The sequence below is a fragment of the Polistes dominula genome, unplaced genomic scaffold, assembly GCF_049000335.1.
Source record: "Polistes dominula isolate Pdom_NZ unplaced genomic scaffold, Pdom_raw_medaka contig_373, whole genome shotgun sequence".
NCBI classification, from domain to species: Eukaryota; Metazoa; Arthropoda; class Insecta; order Hymenoptera; family Vespidae; genus Polistes; species Polistes dominula.
Window position 1 is genome coordinate 6695134 of NW_028300899.1, and position 14569 is coordinate 6709702.

General features: G+C 27.5%; 5 protein-coding genes across 13 annotated transcripts; 2 read left to right on the top strand and 3 right to left on the bottom strand.

Moving 5' to 3' along the window:
- Nucleotides 1-440: 440 nt before the first annotated feature.
- On the top strand, nt 441-3966 carry Tes (testin LIM domain protein). 3 transcript variants are annotated; one of them, XM_015323524.2, is made up of 6 exons: nt 441-705; nt 921-1122; nt 1356-1648; nt 1726-1933; nt 2022-3298; nt 3376-3966. In XM_015323524.2, exons 1-6 carry the CDS (start codon nt 646-648, stop codon nt 3724-3726), a joined length of 2391 nt encoding a protein of 796 aa, XP_015179010.2. In that variant the 5' UTR covers nt 441-645; the 3' UTR covers nt 3727-3966. The 3 variants fall into 3 exon arrangements, with proteins under 3 accessions (XP_015179010.2, XP_015179011.2, XP_015179012.2); XM_015323525.2 differs by having other exon boundaries at nt 442-705; nt 991-1122; XM_015323526.2 differs by lacking the exon at nt 921-1122 and having other exon boundaries at nt 442-705.
- Nucleotides 3967-4452: 486 nt separating this feature from the next.
- LOC107067607 (uncharacterized) lies at nt 4453-7338 on the bottom strand. Of its 2 annotated transcripts, none has more exons than XM_089178818.1 (5): nt 7199-7338; nt 6217-6751; nt 5155-5931; nt 4829-5081; nt 4453-4746 (listed from the first exon to the last, which is right to left on the bottom strand). In XM_089178818.1, the coding sequence occupies exons 2-5, from the start codon at nt 6733-6735 to the stop codon at nt 4610-4612; spliced, it is 1686 nt and encodes a 561-aa protein (XP_089034944.1). In that variant the 5' UTR covers nt 6736-6751; nt 7199-7338; the 3' UTR covers nt 4453-4609. The 2 variants fall into 2 exon arrangements, with proteins under 2 accessions (XP_089034944.1, XP_089034951.1); XM_089178825.1 differs by having other exon boundaries at nt 6217-6764; nt 7199-7337.
- On the top strand, nt 6810-8813 carry Nse1 (SMC5-SMC6 complex component Non-SMC element 1). Of its 5 annotated transcripts, none has more exons than XM_089178890.1 (6): nt 7230-7356; nt 7841-7982; nt 8048-8243; nt 8327-8440; nt 8523-8643; nt 8737-8813. In XM_089178890.1, exons 1-6 carry the CDS (start codon nt 7230-7232, stop codon nt 8742-8744), a joined length of 708 nt encoding a protein of 235 aa, XP_089035016.1. In that variant the 3' UTR covers nt 8745-8813. The 5 variants fall into 5 exon arrangements, with proteins under 5 accessions (XP_089035028.1, XP_089035016.1, XP_089035012.1 ...); XM_089178892.1 differs by lacking the exon at nt 7230-7356 and adding exons at nt 7365-7538; nt 7640-7747 and having other exon boundaries at nt 8523-8813; XM_089178902.1 differs by lacking the exon at nt 7230-7356 and adding an exon at nt 6810-6956 and having other exon boundaries at nt 8523-8813.
- LOC149033498 (coiled-coil domain-containing protein 174) lies at nt 8745-10614 on the bottom strand. Its single transcript, XM_089178836.1, has one exon. The coding sequence runs from the start codon at nt 10380-10382 to the stop codon at nt 8988-8990; it is 1395 nt and encodes a 464-aa protein (XP_089034962.1). The 5' UTR covers nt 10383-10614; the 3' UTR covers nt 8745-8987.
- Nucleotides 10615-10849: 235 nt separating this feature from the next.
- Nucleotides 10850-13810, bottom strand: LOC107067676 (uncharacterized). 2 transcript variants are annotated; one of them, XM_015323386.2, is made up of 3 exons: nt 12911-13810; nt 11236-11879; nt 10850-11150 (listed from the first exon to the last, which is right to left on the bottom strand). In XM_015323386.2, the coding sequence occupies exons 1-3, from the start codon at nt 13419-13421 to the stop codon at nt 11115-11117; spliced, it is 1191 nt and encodes a 396-aa protein (XP_015178872.1). In that variant the 5' UTR covers nt 13422-13810; the 3' UTR covers nt 10850-11114. The 2 variants fall into 2 exon arrangements, with proteins under 2 accessions (XP_015178872.1, XP_015178873.1); XM_015323387.2 differs by lacking the exon at nt 12911-13810 and adding an exon at nt 12259-12783.
- Nucleotides 13811-14569: the final 759 nt, after the last annotated feature.

Sequence of the window (14569 nt, forward strand, 5' to 3'; positions counted from 1 at the left end):
ATCGTATGTTTTAATATAATTTTGAATGCTATGTTGCATTCTATGAAAATACAATTTAAAAATAGTGTATTATATCGCGGGCAAATTAAGTAACCAATCATATTACAGCATTTTGTGACTGTTGCGCGCGAAAACATCAGCTTTTAATTATAGTTATGCAAATATCATTGTTTTTAAAGGTTTCTTTATTCTAATTTAATGTCTTTATATAAATGAATTATTAAAGTATCCAAGTATGAGTAATAACTATTAAATAATACGTGAACAACAATAAAAATATGTAAAAAATGAGAGTATTAAGTATATTTATAAGAATGTGCAGGAGTCCATGCTTGGAAACCATGCACAGAAGCCCGTTCGCATGCGTTCCTGCGCAGAGTCATGCGCAGGAGTTGATACTCGGTGATGCGCAGAAGCTCAGTCTTGATGAGTGTATTGTTATATATGTTCATTATGCGTCATACGTGATAGCTGTCAAAATTCTTATCTCTACCATAGAAATTAGTGCATAAAATTGAATAATTCTATTAAGAATAAAAATATATGTGTAGTGTTTAATTATATTTCGATTATTTATTCTTTTCGTGACAATAAGTGTGATAATAATTATTAATTAAAAATAATAAAAGTTTTAAACAAATAAAGATGGAACAAACAAGTGATCGTCCACAGTGGCTTTTGGAATTGGAAAATAGAAAAAGAAAGGTAGTACTAACAATTATTACATATAATAATTAAGCTGATTTTATCAATTTATTTTTTAAATCTAACCTAGTTATACAATTGTTTACTAGTTATACATTATTTTTCTTATCATCAATTACATTAGTTTAATATTTTAGTATGTAGTCTATTTCCTTTCTTTATTTTTTTGTCTGGTTAACGTTGTATTTATTTATTTATTATTTTCCTTAAATTAGCCCCGTTTAGCGCATGAAGCTGGAGCAGGAGCGCCATGCATGATATGTAATGATTTGTGTCCTGGTTTAGATTTACACTTTTGGCGAAAGACATGTAAAATTTGTAAATGTAGCAGAGATGATCATGACGTTGTCAATGATGATTTTCCACAATTTGATTTATTATTTGGTTCGTCTGGAAAATCGAAAAGAAAACCTATGTGTAAATACTATCTTATTATTTATTTTATTTTAATTATTATTAACCCTTTATGCTATGATTTAATTATGCTTAGCTAAGTGTCATATTCAGTCCAATATTTTATGCTTCTAATTTTTTTCATATTTGAACTGCAAAGCATCCACACGTTATTATAGTGCCAAGGGTTAATATTATGCAATTTAAAGTGTATGTATAATAAAAATATTCTATTCTTAATCATAATTACATTTCAGTATTGGCTATATCCAATAAAAAACAAGCTAACAGTGAAATTAAATTCGACTGGGTACCACCAGACACAACTAAGGAACTTGCTACAGATTATATGAATGCTTTACCTGTTGAAAAATTACCTATTTCGGGATCAAATGGTGCAATATTGAGGAAACAATTATTACAAAAACAATTACCATTACATGATATCGATCATAAAGCATGTGATGAACTTAGTGAAGGGGAGAAAAAAGAATTGGAAAATTATGTAGAGAATTTGAAGAAATATGTTGGACGTGGTAAAGTAATAAAGGTATGTTTTTTCTATTATTTATTATGTATGTATAATATTTAGATTATTTTTATAAACTTGTTTCTTTTTGATGATAGATGTTAGGTGCACGTCCATTTGATCGATCATTAATGACACCAGCTAATGCAACAGATATGCAACGTCTTCATTCGCAGCAGAAATCAGAAGTATCTGTGACCATACCACAACTTCGAACACCAAGCAGCTTTGCAAAAAATATTTCATATTTAAAAACACCTTACGAGAATAGACCAGATTCAAAAGATAACGAAAGAAACATTTCTGGTAATTAAAATATTACATTATTTTTATCAATTGAACAGATATGAATATCCTCCTAAACTTTATTATTATTTTATTATACTTTTTACAGATAATAAATACTCTAATCCAGGCTCATTTCATAAATTGGTAAATTCTTCTGTACCCACTTACGATGCTAACTCAGAACTACCTACAATTTGTCAACATGAATATTGCGAGCCTCTTTATTGTAAACATGCAGAAAACAATTCATGTTCTTTACCTACGACAAATCATGATAACGAATTTAAACATACAGATCAGAAAAATCTAACTCATAGAAATAACGTTGATCTTCAAACAGAACCATTTAATACTGAATTATCAAAATCCGATGAAAATCAAGAAATGAATCTTCAAGAAGTTGCAGATAATATTTTAGCAAATGCATTACTACCACCAAGTGCAATAAATGTGCATGATATTGTTAGTAGTACTTTGGATAAAAATGAATTAATGTATATACGTGATAAACTTAATAGCAAATATAGTATGCAAGATAATTCACAAGGTAATCATGCAAGAAGTTTTCCACATAATAAAGTGGTGGACAAAGCAGGTATTGTGGACTCTCAACAAAATCTTTTACCGATTGGATCTACGTCTAAAATAGGAGATATGAATAAAAACGATCAGCAATTTGGAGCTAAGCCTATAACAGCGGAAAAACGTGTATCTAAACCTTTATCAGAAGTAATTCAATCTACTTCTACCGGTAATATTGCCCCTAACTTTATTCATAATAAAGCGAACACTATGCATCCAAGAAATAAACCATCAAACGCTATTCTACAATCATCGCAAGTACACAATGCAGATTCACTTGAAAACATTCCAATATCATCTATAAATTCACCAGAAAAATGTGATACGAATCATAAAGAAGTGCCTACAAAATCTGAATCATCTACAACACCATCTAATATTGAAAATACAAATTGTGTAAAAGGTAAATTAAGTGGGATTAAAAATGTCCAACCAGTTATTTCTTATTCAGAAAATTTACACAATCAAGTATTCCCATATGAGGTAAATTGTTGTAAAGGAAATCAATCTAAGGAGAATCAAGCAGATATTGATGCTCTTAATGGAGCTGTTAAAGGTTTAACTGTTGAAACAACAAAACCACAAAATTGTGAGAAGTGTAAAAAAGAAATTAATGTTGGGGATGTAGTTATAACTGTAGATAAAGCTAAAAATATATTATGGCATCCTGGATGTTTCGTTTGTTCCGTGTGTGATGAATTACTCGTCGATCTTGTATATTTTTATTATAAAAATAAATTGTATTGCGGTAGAGATTTAGCAGTTTTGTTAGGAATTCCAAGATGTTTTGCCTGCGACGAGGTAAATCAATTTTTTTATATAATAAAAATTGTTATGTTATTTAATTTATATTATAATTTAATTTATTTCTATTGCAGTTAATTTTTGTACGAGAATATACAGTTGCCGAAGGACATAATTATCACGTAAAACACTTTTGCTGTTGGGATTGCGACATTCCATTAGCTGGCCGACAATATATATCTGAAAATGATCATCCTTTGTGTCTTCCTTGTTATCAGAACACGTACGCCAAAACTTGTAATGCTTGTAACGCAGTAATTGCAGCTGATCAACAAGGAGTTGCTATCAAGAATTTAAACTTTCACGCGACAGAAACATGTTTTTGTTGTTACATGTGTAAAAAATATTTACTGAACAGTAGAATGGCAGTCAAAGAGGATAAACTATTTTGTAGTAAGGATTGCATTTCCAAGTATTCCAATTGATTGAAAAATATTATTCAATATATCACATTTATATTTTTTATCTTTGCTAATATTTTTCATTTAGCAAAACAGATTTACTCGCCATTATGCCATACTAGTATAATCATATTTTTAATAATAATATAACGTAATAACTATGACTATATTTTAATAATAATAATAATAATACTCATGGATTATTCATTTATAGAAAATCAATATTAGGTATATACGATAATATACATTTTATTTTTCCCTTTACTTTATACATATTCATTCTGTTAATAATTAGGTTTATTAGACAATTATTCTAAACAATAAGAATATGTAATTGAAATATTTCTTTTATACTTCGACTTTTATAAAATAATATTTCTTAATAAACAAAAACTAAAAAATACAAATAATCGAAAAAATATTAAAAATGAATGGATTAAATCTTGAAAATTAAAGTATATTTATATATATATATATATATATATATATATATATATATTGTAATAATTATATTGTTTCATTACAATGAACAAGTAATATAGAATGTATAATGATATTACATAACTTTCAAAACAAAATAATATGAATTTATTATAATCGAGAAGAATTTATATTTTTATACATGTCAAAGAAATTTGATAAAAATATTGATCTTATTAGAAAAATGCCAAAAATACATTTTTTGTTTATTTGTTTATAATAATAAGATTATGTTGTCTCGTTAAGATAGAATGGTTATTCCTATAAATATATATTTATATATATATTTATATAATATAAGATACAATAGAGACATGATTAAGGCGAAATAATAACAAATATTCGTGCATAAACTTTAATGTTAGAAATTCCGATAAAAAATAGTTTATATGAAGGACCTATAATATAAATAAACTTAACTTAGATTTCACTCGGAATCGCTATCGATAACAGTTTGAATTCTTTTGTACGCGTTACGAGTTTCGCGATATCGTGTTGGAGTTTCCGGTGTTATTATTGAATTCTTATTATTATCCATACCTCTGCGGGAACGTGTAACACGTCCTGTAAAAGAAAACAACATTTTATGATATCAAAATTATGTATAAAATTATGTTTTAATAGTTTAAGTGAAAAATAATGTAACCTTCTGATATAATATTGCTTTTATCTAATTCAGATACTTCTTTCAGCCTTTCGTTATGTTCTTTCACTTTCTTGCACTTCTCCAAAGTCGGTCTTCCGCTAACTCCATGTTCTTCCAACAACGATTTTAGTCGTCTTACTCTAGCAGCATTGGACTTGCATCCACTCCATATTTCTTGATAAGATTTAACAGTAATACCAGCAGCTCTTATGTATTTTTTTAATGATTTTATCCTCTTATCATCTTCAGGTTTCTAAAATAAGATACAATATTAATACATCATGCTATAAATATACATTTCATTCGTTAATTTTAATTGTACTAACGTTAGAACCACGTTTCTTCTTTTTACCATCCTTTGATTGATCTGCATCATTGTCACTCTCGCTTCCAGATGATTCATCACCAGATGAATCGTGCTCTTGTTCATCTTTATTTTCATCAATCGATTTGGTTACTCTTTCAGCAATTTCTTTATTGTCGTTCTTTTCAACGTCATTGTCTTTATCATCATTATCGTTATCCTCATCTTCATTGTCATTAAGCATACTTTTATCATTGCCCTTTTTCGAATTAACTTTTCGTGCACCACGACCTCTTCTAGATTCAGTCGAGGATGGTTTAGTAGTTTTTTTATTTACATTTTTCTTAACTTTTTTCTTATTTTGTGGCTTATATTCTTCATCTTCCATATTTTTATCTAAACTATCCTCAGAGCCAGAATTTTTTGTATTGGAAGATGTTCTAGTATTTTTCTGTTTTCCCGATTTCAAATTTTTCTTTTTCTCTTTTAAATTTTGTTCTTCTGATTCTTCCGCTTCGGACGAACTAACTTCAAGTTCAGATTCATTCGGTTTAGCTTTGACAATAATCGTTTTTTTTCTTGGTTTAGGATCTTTATCTTTTTCACTTTCAGAACTAGATTCTTCTTTATCGCTGGCACATTCTACTGAAAGTTCCAATCCATCAACTACTTCTGTTTCTTTAGTAGATGACGTAGTAACATTTAAATGAATACTATCATCTTCATTACTTTCTTTATTTTTCAATGAATTATTCATGCTATCATTTGCAACAGATTCATCAAGTTTTTCGATAATCTTCTGCATTACATGAAATGAAAACAAAAGAAAAGAAAAAAACAAATATTAATATCTTTTATATAAAATTAAAGTAAAATAATATGATAAATATTACACCCTTTATCTATGGAACATTGAAAAGCAAAATGAAACAATAATATTTAGCAAATATTTCACATTAGGTATTTATAATGAACTGTTCCCAGTTAAAGGGTTGAACTATTTAAATTTGTATTATTATAAATCTTCTTCAAAAAATCATTTTCTAAATTTATACAATAACATGTAATTATACTTATTCCTTACAGAAGAATCCTTTTGTGGTTCATCATTTGATTTTTCATCGTCAATTTCGTTTGTACTATCATTAGCTTTTGGTGAACTGTTTTCATTATTTTCTTCTTCTTCTTTCTCTTTTTCTTCTTTTTCTTCTTCTTTTTCTTCTTCCTCTTCTTTTTCTTCTTTTTCTTTCTCTTCTTTATCTACTTTTTCTTCTTCTTCATCAGATTTCTTATTAATATTATTAGTAGATGAAGATATACTTTCCTGATTATTCGATGAGCTTGTATTTTCTTTTATTTCTTTTTTCGCATCATCATCATTATCATCATCATCATCATCATCATTGGCATCATGCAACGTTGATCCATTTTCAGCTGGTACTTCTTGTTCTGTAGAATTGCGAGACTTCTTTGTAGGTAATATTTCATCTTCAGAAAATATCTCACGTTGTCTTTTGCCTGTTGTTTTATTTGACTCGTTGGATACTTCTGAAGAAGACATCTCAACATCTGTCTCTTTACTTTTATGATCTAATTCGTTCATATTAAAATTATGCAATCTGAAATGATAAACTACAATTACATTATTTCGAAATATATATTTGATTAAATAGACATTTTTTTGGTCATCATTGATGAGTAAGCAATTCTCATAGTATATTCATGCAATACAAAATAAAGCGTCATCATTTAATATAGAATATAAACAATATCATATACGCCATAAAAAAAAAAATAGAAAAAACAATTCAATGATTTGATTATGTAAGCATTAAATTACATTTTTAAAAAGTGTATAATTTAAGAAAAAAACACATGCATATATTACTTAAACAAATGTTTTTAAAATAGCACAAAAAAATAAGAAACTGCGTATTAGAATGTATATATAACCTAAAATATGGAATAACATTTGTCTTAGATATATCTCAACGATTAAATATCATTAATCTTAAATAAATAATAATTATTAATTTTTGATACGTTATTTCATGCAACATACTTACAATCACAAATGATTTAAATATTATCAGCAAAATGTCTACAATGCATTCTTTTATCCCGCCTTTTCTTCTATTTATTTCACAATGGCGACCTCCGCTTATCCCGCCTTTTCACATACATAAAAATATACGTACACCCTCGCACGCGCATGGCATAAGAGGTAGGGTAAGATATATTGCAATTAAATATCTTAACGTTTTTATTAAATATTCTTCATTTTTATTCTAATTTATTTATGATTTTAGTGAAAAAATTATATATTTTACAAAATTAGATACTTTATTATCTTTATCTTATAAATATAAGAAAAAAAATAGTCAACAATTATTTTTTAAAAAGCAGGTATAAAAAAATTATTTTCCGTAGCAACATTAAATAAACAATTGAATAGAATAGATGATATTGTTGTCAAGAATAATTATTGTATACAAAATTAATAACAGATTAATGAAAAATGTATACCAAATCTCATAAAATATTTTTACAAAAAATCATGCATGAGGGTATTTTACATGATCAGGATGGCAAAGAATTGGTGATAACATTGTTTGGTATAAACAATATTTTATTTATTATTATATAAAAAAATACAATTATAATTTATCATTATAAATATTACATAATCTTATATGTTTTTTTTTCAGGTAATGAGCAAATGAAAAATGTCATTTACGAAATAAATAAAAAATTGGAACCATTAAGTATGATGATTAAAGCAGTAACTTGTGAATTAACTGGTGAAACATATTGGGCAATTACAAGTACAGTTCTACAAGATGTTAGCAGGTAATAAACATAAAATTGTATTTTAATAATGATAGTTATGACTAATTGATTTTTTTCCATTGTAGTTATCAGACGAACTTTCCTAGAATTCATTTAGAATTGTTCAGACAAATTTTATCAGAGATAATATCGTCAAGAAACGGTTGTGCTTCTAGTACTGCATGTCTTAATTTATGTTCACTTGTGGACGTGAAAATGTTAAAAATAGATGCAACTAAGTTTTTGGATCAAATGGTTGATAAAAAATGGCTCTCGTTGAAGGTAATCTGATCACACACACACACATTGAATTATTCTTCATTTATATATATCATAAATTATATTGAATGAAATGTTTATTTTAGAATGGCAAATATTACATAGGAGTACGCAGTATAGTCGAATTGATGCCTTACTTCAAGGCCACTTACGATGACTCTCTACAATCTTGTAACTTATGCAAGGAGATCGTCTTTTTTGTAAGATATTTAGAACGATATTTATTTAATCTTATTTATAATATTTCAGTGAAAAATAATTAGATTTCTTATTGTACAAAAGGGTCAAAAATGTACAAATTGCGATGCTAAGATGCACATACCTTGTTTAGAAAAATACGCGCAAGTTGTGGATTCTTTGCAATGTATTTCATGTAAAAATGAAATAGAACTAGATTTAATGGGTATATATTTCTTTGGTTTACGTAGATATTAAAAAAAAAAACGCTACGATTGTTTGATTTTTAATCATTTTTATTTTCTAATTGATGTTTCAGAAAATTAATTAATTGAGGTTGAAAAAGACTGTTGGCAAAATAAATTTTATAAGAAAATATATATTTTTTTTATCACATATATACAAAATTAATATACATGAGATGAATATCGTTGCAAAAAAAAAAAAAATACAAATAAAAATATTATACTACAATTTACTCATTATTCATCTTATAATTATAAGATATAGTAAAAATATATTTACATCGTTTAAATATGTTCAATGGTTTAGAAAATTCAAACATTTAAATCAACGATTTTGACTTTGTTCGTATTTTTCTCTCAGGTATCTAAGACCAGCAGCTATCTTTTCCTCATCAATAGTTCTATTTAAAACATTATTAATACTTTGATTAGGCTTAAGATCATTGTTACATTTTAAAATTTTTTCTTCTGTTGATGAAGCATTTTGATCAGCAGATAATCTATTAACATTAGTCAAAGGATCAATTTGATTGGAGACTTTATTAGATTCCACAGTATCATCAGATTGTTTAATTTCTTCTAAACGTGATCCCAAAACTTGATTATAAACAGGTGCGAATTCTGGTACTCTTTGTTTTCTACATTTATACACCCATTCCTCTTGAGACATTTCTCGCCAAATTTTTTGCTTTTCTAAAGTATCTTCTAATGCTTTTATCTGTTCTTCTCTAGTTTTCTCATTCTCTTTACATGTATCATCTTTAGATACTTCACTTTCTTTTAACAAAGAAACATTGTAAGTAGTATTAACGTCATTGGAAATATCAACAGTATTTGTAGATTTCTTTTCTTCGTCTTCTGGTTCAATAGGTAAACCTGCTCTAATTCTTTGTCTAATTTTAGCCGCTTTCAATCTATTTCGTTCCATCTTATCCCTCAAATCCTTCAATTCTTTGATATTCTTTTGTTTCTGTTCAGTTTCTTTTCTTAAATTATTTAAATTCTCTTGTTGTTTGATTCTCTCTTCTTCATCTTGGGAAAAAGCATAATATCCAACGCCATGTGCTCGAGCTTCGTCAAATAAAATATCTTGATAATGTATATCAGATTTATCAGCAAGCTTTTGCGTTTGTTCCTCCCATTTTCTTCTCATAACATCTATTTCTGATTCTTTCGTTAGTTGAGACTCTTCGACATTATTAGACTCATTACTCTGTTGAATATTCTTCTTCATTATTTCTTGTTTTAATAAATCATCTTTCTCACGCATCAATGGGAGATCTTTAGCTAAACATTTTCTTGTACGTCCAAAACAATCCTCATATTCGACCCACCTGTCCTCCGAGTCTACGAATCTGTCATCGTAATCATCTTCTTTAATAATTTCTTCTTCAGATTCATCTGATTTATTAGTAAAATCAACGAGATAATTGTCATTACTATTTTTTAACTTTTTCAACTTTGTATACAATCTGGATTTGGCTTCCAACACAATCTTAGATTTCTTGTGATTATTTATATCATCTATGTCTGTTAATTCTTCAGTAGAATTTTTATTTGTTTCATTTTTGACTTGTTTCGATTTACGTTTAAGTTTAATTGTTTGGGTTATCTCAATATGTGCCTTGGCCTCTTTTACTTCTGTTTGTTTTCGTAAAAGTTCAGCTTTTAAACCCACCAAAGATGAAAAATTAACATTTATTTTCTTCGTCGCGTTCATCTTTAATCTTTTCAATATGTCACTAATAAAATAAAATACATTATAGTTTTAATAATATATTTATTTATTTCTATTTGAAAAACATTAAAACTTCGTTAAATTTAAGAAATTTGTTATTACGTTTTACAGCACGAACGTAAGAAACGATAGTTCAAACGTCTCATTCAAAATCAAGGTTAGTTACATAGTTAGTTCGTACATTACGCCGCTTGATGGCGTTGAGAGTGCTAACAAACGATTACGTACATCGATCGTCATTCAGCACCACGTGCTTCAAGTATTTTTAGCTTTCATTTGTTTACAACGTTTCTAACATAAATTTAAATGAACATACGATTATAAATGGCAGATGTACAGAAATATTTTATTTTAAATTATTTATTTATTAAATTATTAACATATTTAAGTGACATGAAACATATATATATATTATTTAACCTGTTTTATGGCGTGAATATAAATTCACGTTTGATAGAACATGAAATATTTATTTTATTTTTACGTTAATACAATAAAATCACTTAGCATTAAAAAAATAAAAAAAATGAACTAAAGATCATTTTATAATTAATAGCAGAAATAAAAGATTCTTATAAATAATACGTTATAGAACTAAAAAGGATTTTATGAATTAACCTCAATAGTATTTTCTTATCGTTTATAATTTTAAAAAAATATAACTTCTTTTTAAGAATATAAGGTACTGTTTTAGTTCCTTCTTCACTGTGACAATTAGTCTTCTTCTTCTTCCTTTCCGCACGTGAACATCTAAAATTTCGATAAATATATTATTTGTTAATTATGTATGGAATAAGAAGAAAAGAATTAACTTATTTATCATTAATACATTTACCGAGACTTCTTTTTCATCTGGTGTTGAATCAGAGTCTTCTAAATTCAGAGATATGTTACTATTATTAGTGACTTTTTTCTGAAGATTATTATTTTTTGATATTTCATTAGGTTCAACCTCCATTTTTTCATCATCTTCTTCTTCTTCTTCTACTTTTTCCATTATTAATTGATCATCTTGTAATTTATTTTCCTCTTCATTTATAGCAGCAACTTCCTTATTGTTTACTTTCTTTGAATGATCTTTTGCATTATCTTTATTAGTTCTTTTTGATCTTCCTTTAACTGGTTTAGGAATGTTGGTTTCTTCTACATTATTTTCAGCTTCATCTGAAACATCTGCTTGTTCCTGCATCTTCTTAGTTGTCCGTGCTTTGGCTTTTTTATCATCATTCATTACTTTAGTATTACTTTTTGTTGTTTTAGCTTTAGTAGCTTTTTTCTTTTCTTCAACTATAGCTTCATTTTTTTCTACAACTTTCTTTACTGGTTTTACATTTGTTTTAGTTTCCTTCCTAGGTACCTTAGGTGATTTAGGTAATTTTTCAGAAGTATTCTTTTTCTTTTCTTTAGTATCCGCTGGAATACTATTTGCTTCTTTAAGTGCTTCAATTCTTTTGGATCTTGTGTTTGGTTTTTCTTTGGCTAAAACAAAAATATTCATTTATACATTCATTCATACAAAAAGAAAAAGATTATAGATTTTCCTATTAAATCATTTAATCTTATTAATTTTTCTATTCAAAATATCTTTTTTTTACGTATAATATTAGTTTATTAGGAGTACAAATAAGTTTCCGCCGTTTTTTGTCAAAAAAATAATATTTATTGTGAAAAAAAGATAGTTTAAATTTAATCGAAGAATTGTCCATCACATCAGCAACTACTTTTTCCCATCTTTCAAGCAGCGTTCGGATTCCATGTCTGAAGAACTCCTTATCTTTTGAGGTTATCCACGAATCAACCCAATTTTTGGTATCTTCAAATGATGTGAACTGCTTTAATTCGTATGGAACCCAATTACCTTGTTTATGAATCATTCCTAACGATTTTAAACGATGTGAGACTGCTTGCTGAGTGACTTCTAAAGTAAGTGCAAGTTTCTTTTGTGTTTGAGACGAATCTTCCTCCAATAATTCCTCCAATTCTGCATCCTCGTAAATTTTTGGCCTTCCACTGCGATCTTTGTCTTTTACGTCAAAATCACCTTTTTTAAACTTTTGAAACCACTCACGACATGTTCTCTCACTCAAAGCAGCCTCATTATATGCTTCTACGAGCAATCGATGCGCCTCAGCTGCAGATTTTTTTAAATTAAAGAAGTAAATTAAAAGTTCCCGTAAATGACGTTTATTTGGCTCAAATTTAGACATTTTTGGATAAAAAAAGAAATATATGATGCTAATACGAAGTTAATAATATGATAGGGTTATGTTGCTTTTGAATGAGCAACCTAATTTTCAAGCTGGTTATCATCTGCGAATTCTAACATAAGCCTCGTGCCATGCCATCTCTCTCAAAACGGCGGAAACTTATTTGTACTCCTAATATATATATATATATATATATGTAAAAAAAATTTATTTTAAATAGTTAAAAAATGAAGAAAAAAAAAGAAAAAACAAAATAAAGATAAAAATTATATAAATAAAAGTAATTATAAATAAATCGTATACCATCTTCAACGGCGTTAACGTCTTTAATATTTCCCGCCTTTTCTGGGACCTTTTTAGCACGTGTCCTTTTCGTTGGTATTTTTTTAGATGTCTCATCATCGGCTTCATCGACTAATCCATTCTGATCTTCAGTAGATGAATTATCCTCAGTTAGAGGTTTAGATTTCTTAGTGACGCGTTTTAATTTCGTCGTTTGTTCTTCAATCGGTTCAACTTCTTTATTCCTATTCTTTACACTAGTATCTGTCTTATTTCTCGTCCTTGATTTTTTAACAGGTTCTGATTTAGTTTCTATTTCTTCATTATTATTTTCTGAAGAAAGGTTTTTGGCAGATTTAGTAGATTTAGTAGATTTAGTAGATTTAGTAGATTTCGTAGATTTCATATCCTTCAATTTGTCGATTGCTGATTTGCCGAGTTTCGTGCGTTTCGGAGGTGATACTTTGTCGGTTTCCGCAATTTTTTCCATCGACTCAACGTTGGATTGCTTTGCATTTCTACGTGTTGCCATTTAATTTCTTTTATATTATTCAAGGCTTTTTGCTTTTTTTTCTTTCCTCTCTTCTTCTTCTTTTATTTTTTTGTTTGTTTAAGTTTCCTTTTTCGAATTTAGTTTTGTTTTTTTAATTTATTTGTTTGTACGTTTACAGAAAAAATATATTTACGTAAATATTTTTTACTTTTCCTTTGTGGCCTTCTATTTTTGAGATGATATTACTCGAGAAAAAAAATAAGTTGAACAGTTCTTTTTAACGTTTTCTATATATCATCTATGTAGTCTTGCGTATATTTCATCAACGGTTAATAACGACTCCTCAACGTACCGCCTTTTACCGGTGTTCACAACTTACATGCGCGACCAAGTTAATAGCAGATCCTGAAATCGGTACATCAGCGCCGTCTTTTTATACCAAAAAGACCTTACACTCATGAGATATTGATTTTCTAATTGATAATTGAAAATTGACTATCATAAAGGTATTATTTAGAAGTATTTATTATTTTTTGAGAAGTTGCCTTTTTTGAAATTTTCAAACTTGCATTTAGTTCTTAATAAACAATTTTAATTTGCAAATTACTTGTCTTAGAAAATTATATTTCATTTTTAGTAATAATCATTAATAACACGAATAATTAATACGTATATATTTCGATAGATTGAAAATATCAAATTTGTGAGTAGGAATTATTATGCATTATTCGTGATTTCATTATTTTCAGATTCAAAAAATTCGCGGTATTTTTTCTACACATTTTCTCGAACTTGAGTAAGATGTGTTTTTATTCGCTTCTTGAAGTAAGGATCGAGGAATACCGTTTAACCTGTCGGTATTAAAATATACGTTTAACAGTAATATGAATTTAGTAGAATTTATATAAATATACGAATATAAGTATAAATAATAAATTTTTTAATTTTAAAAAGTAAATTCACACGAATTAAAGAAATAAAGTGTGAATTAATTTGTTGACAGATGTCGCTCAAATTCATCCTTTATTTCTTTCTCTTGTGAATTTATTTTCATGTACGATAATATATTTATCTAGACGCTGGAGCAAATAAAAATAAACTACAGAGATAATCGATATATCGCGTAAATTTAAATTAATTTAAACAGAATAATAAAATTAGTTTTAATTGAACATATTTAAAAATAA

Coding starts and splice junctions, on each gene's coding strand:
- Tes (XM_015323524.2), top strand. CDS start 646: ATGGAACAAACAAGTGATCGTCCACAGTGGCTTTTGGAATTGGAAAAT. Junction 1,649..1,725: donor GACGTGGTAAAGTAATAAAG/GTATGTTTTTTC, acceptor TTTTGATGATAG/ATGTTAGGTGCACGTCCATT. Junction 3,299..3,375: donor GATGTTTTGCCTGCGACGAG/GTAAATCAATTT, acceptor TTTCTATTGCAG/TTAATTTTTGTACGAGAATA.
- LOC107067676 (XM_015323386.2), bottom strand. CDS start 13,421: ATGGCAACACGTAGAAATGCAAAGCAATCCAACGTTGAGTCGATGGAA. Junction 11,880..12,910: donor CGTTAACGCCGTTGAAGATG/GTATACGATTTA, acceptor TTTTTGTTTTAG/CCAAAGAAAAACCAAACACA. Junction 11,151..11,235: donor CAGATGAAAAAGAAGTCTCG/GTAAATGTATTA, acceptor TCGAAATTTTAG/ATGTTCACGTGCGGAAAGGA.
- Nse1 (XM_089178886.1), top strand. CDS start 7,230: ATGTCTACAATGCATTCTTTTATCCCGCCTTTTCTTCTATTTATTTCA. Junction 7,983..8,047: donor GTTCTACAAGATGTTAGCAG/GTAATAAACATA, acceptor TTTCCATTGTAG/TTATCAGACGAACTTTCCTA. Junction 8,244..8,326: donor AAAAATGGCTCTCGTTGAAG/GTAATCTGATCA, acceptor TGTTTATTTTAG/AATGGCAAATATTACATAGG.
- LOC107067607 (XM_089178818.1), bottom strand. CDS start 6,735: ATGAACGAATTAGATCATAAAAGTAAAGAGACAGATGTTGAGATGTCT. Junction 5,932..6,216: donor AACCACAAAAGGATTCTTCT/GTAAGGAATAAG, acceptor CATGTAATGCAG/AAGATTATCGAAAAACTTGA. Junction 4,747..4,828: donor AAGCAATATTATATCAGAAG/GTTACATTATTT, acceptor TTTCTTTTACAG/GACGTGTTACACGTTCCCGC.
- LOC149033498 (XM_089178836.1), bottom strand. CDS start 10,382: ATGAACGCGACGAAGAAAATAAATGTTAATTTTTCATCTTTGGTGGGT.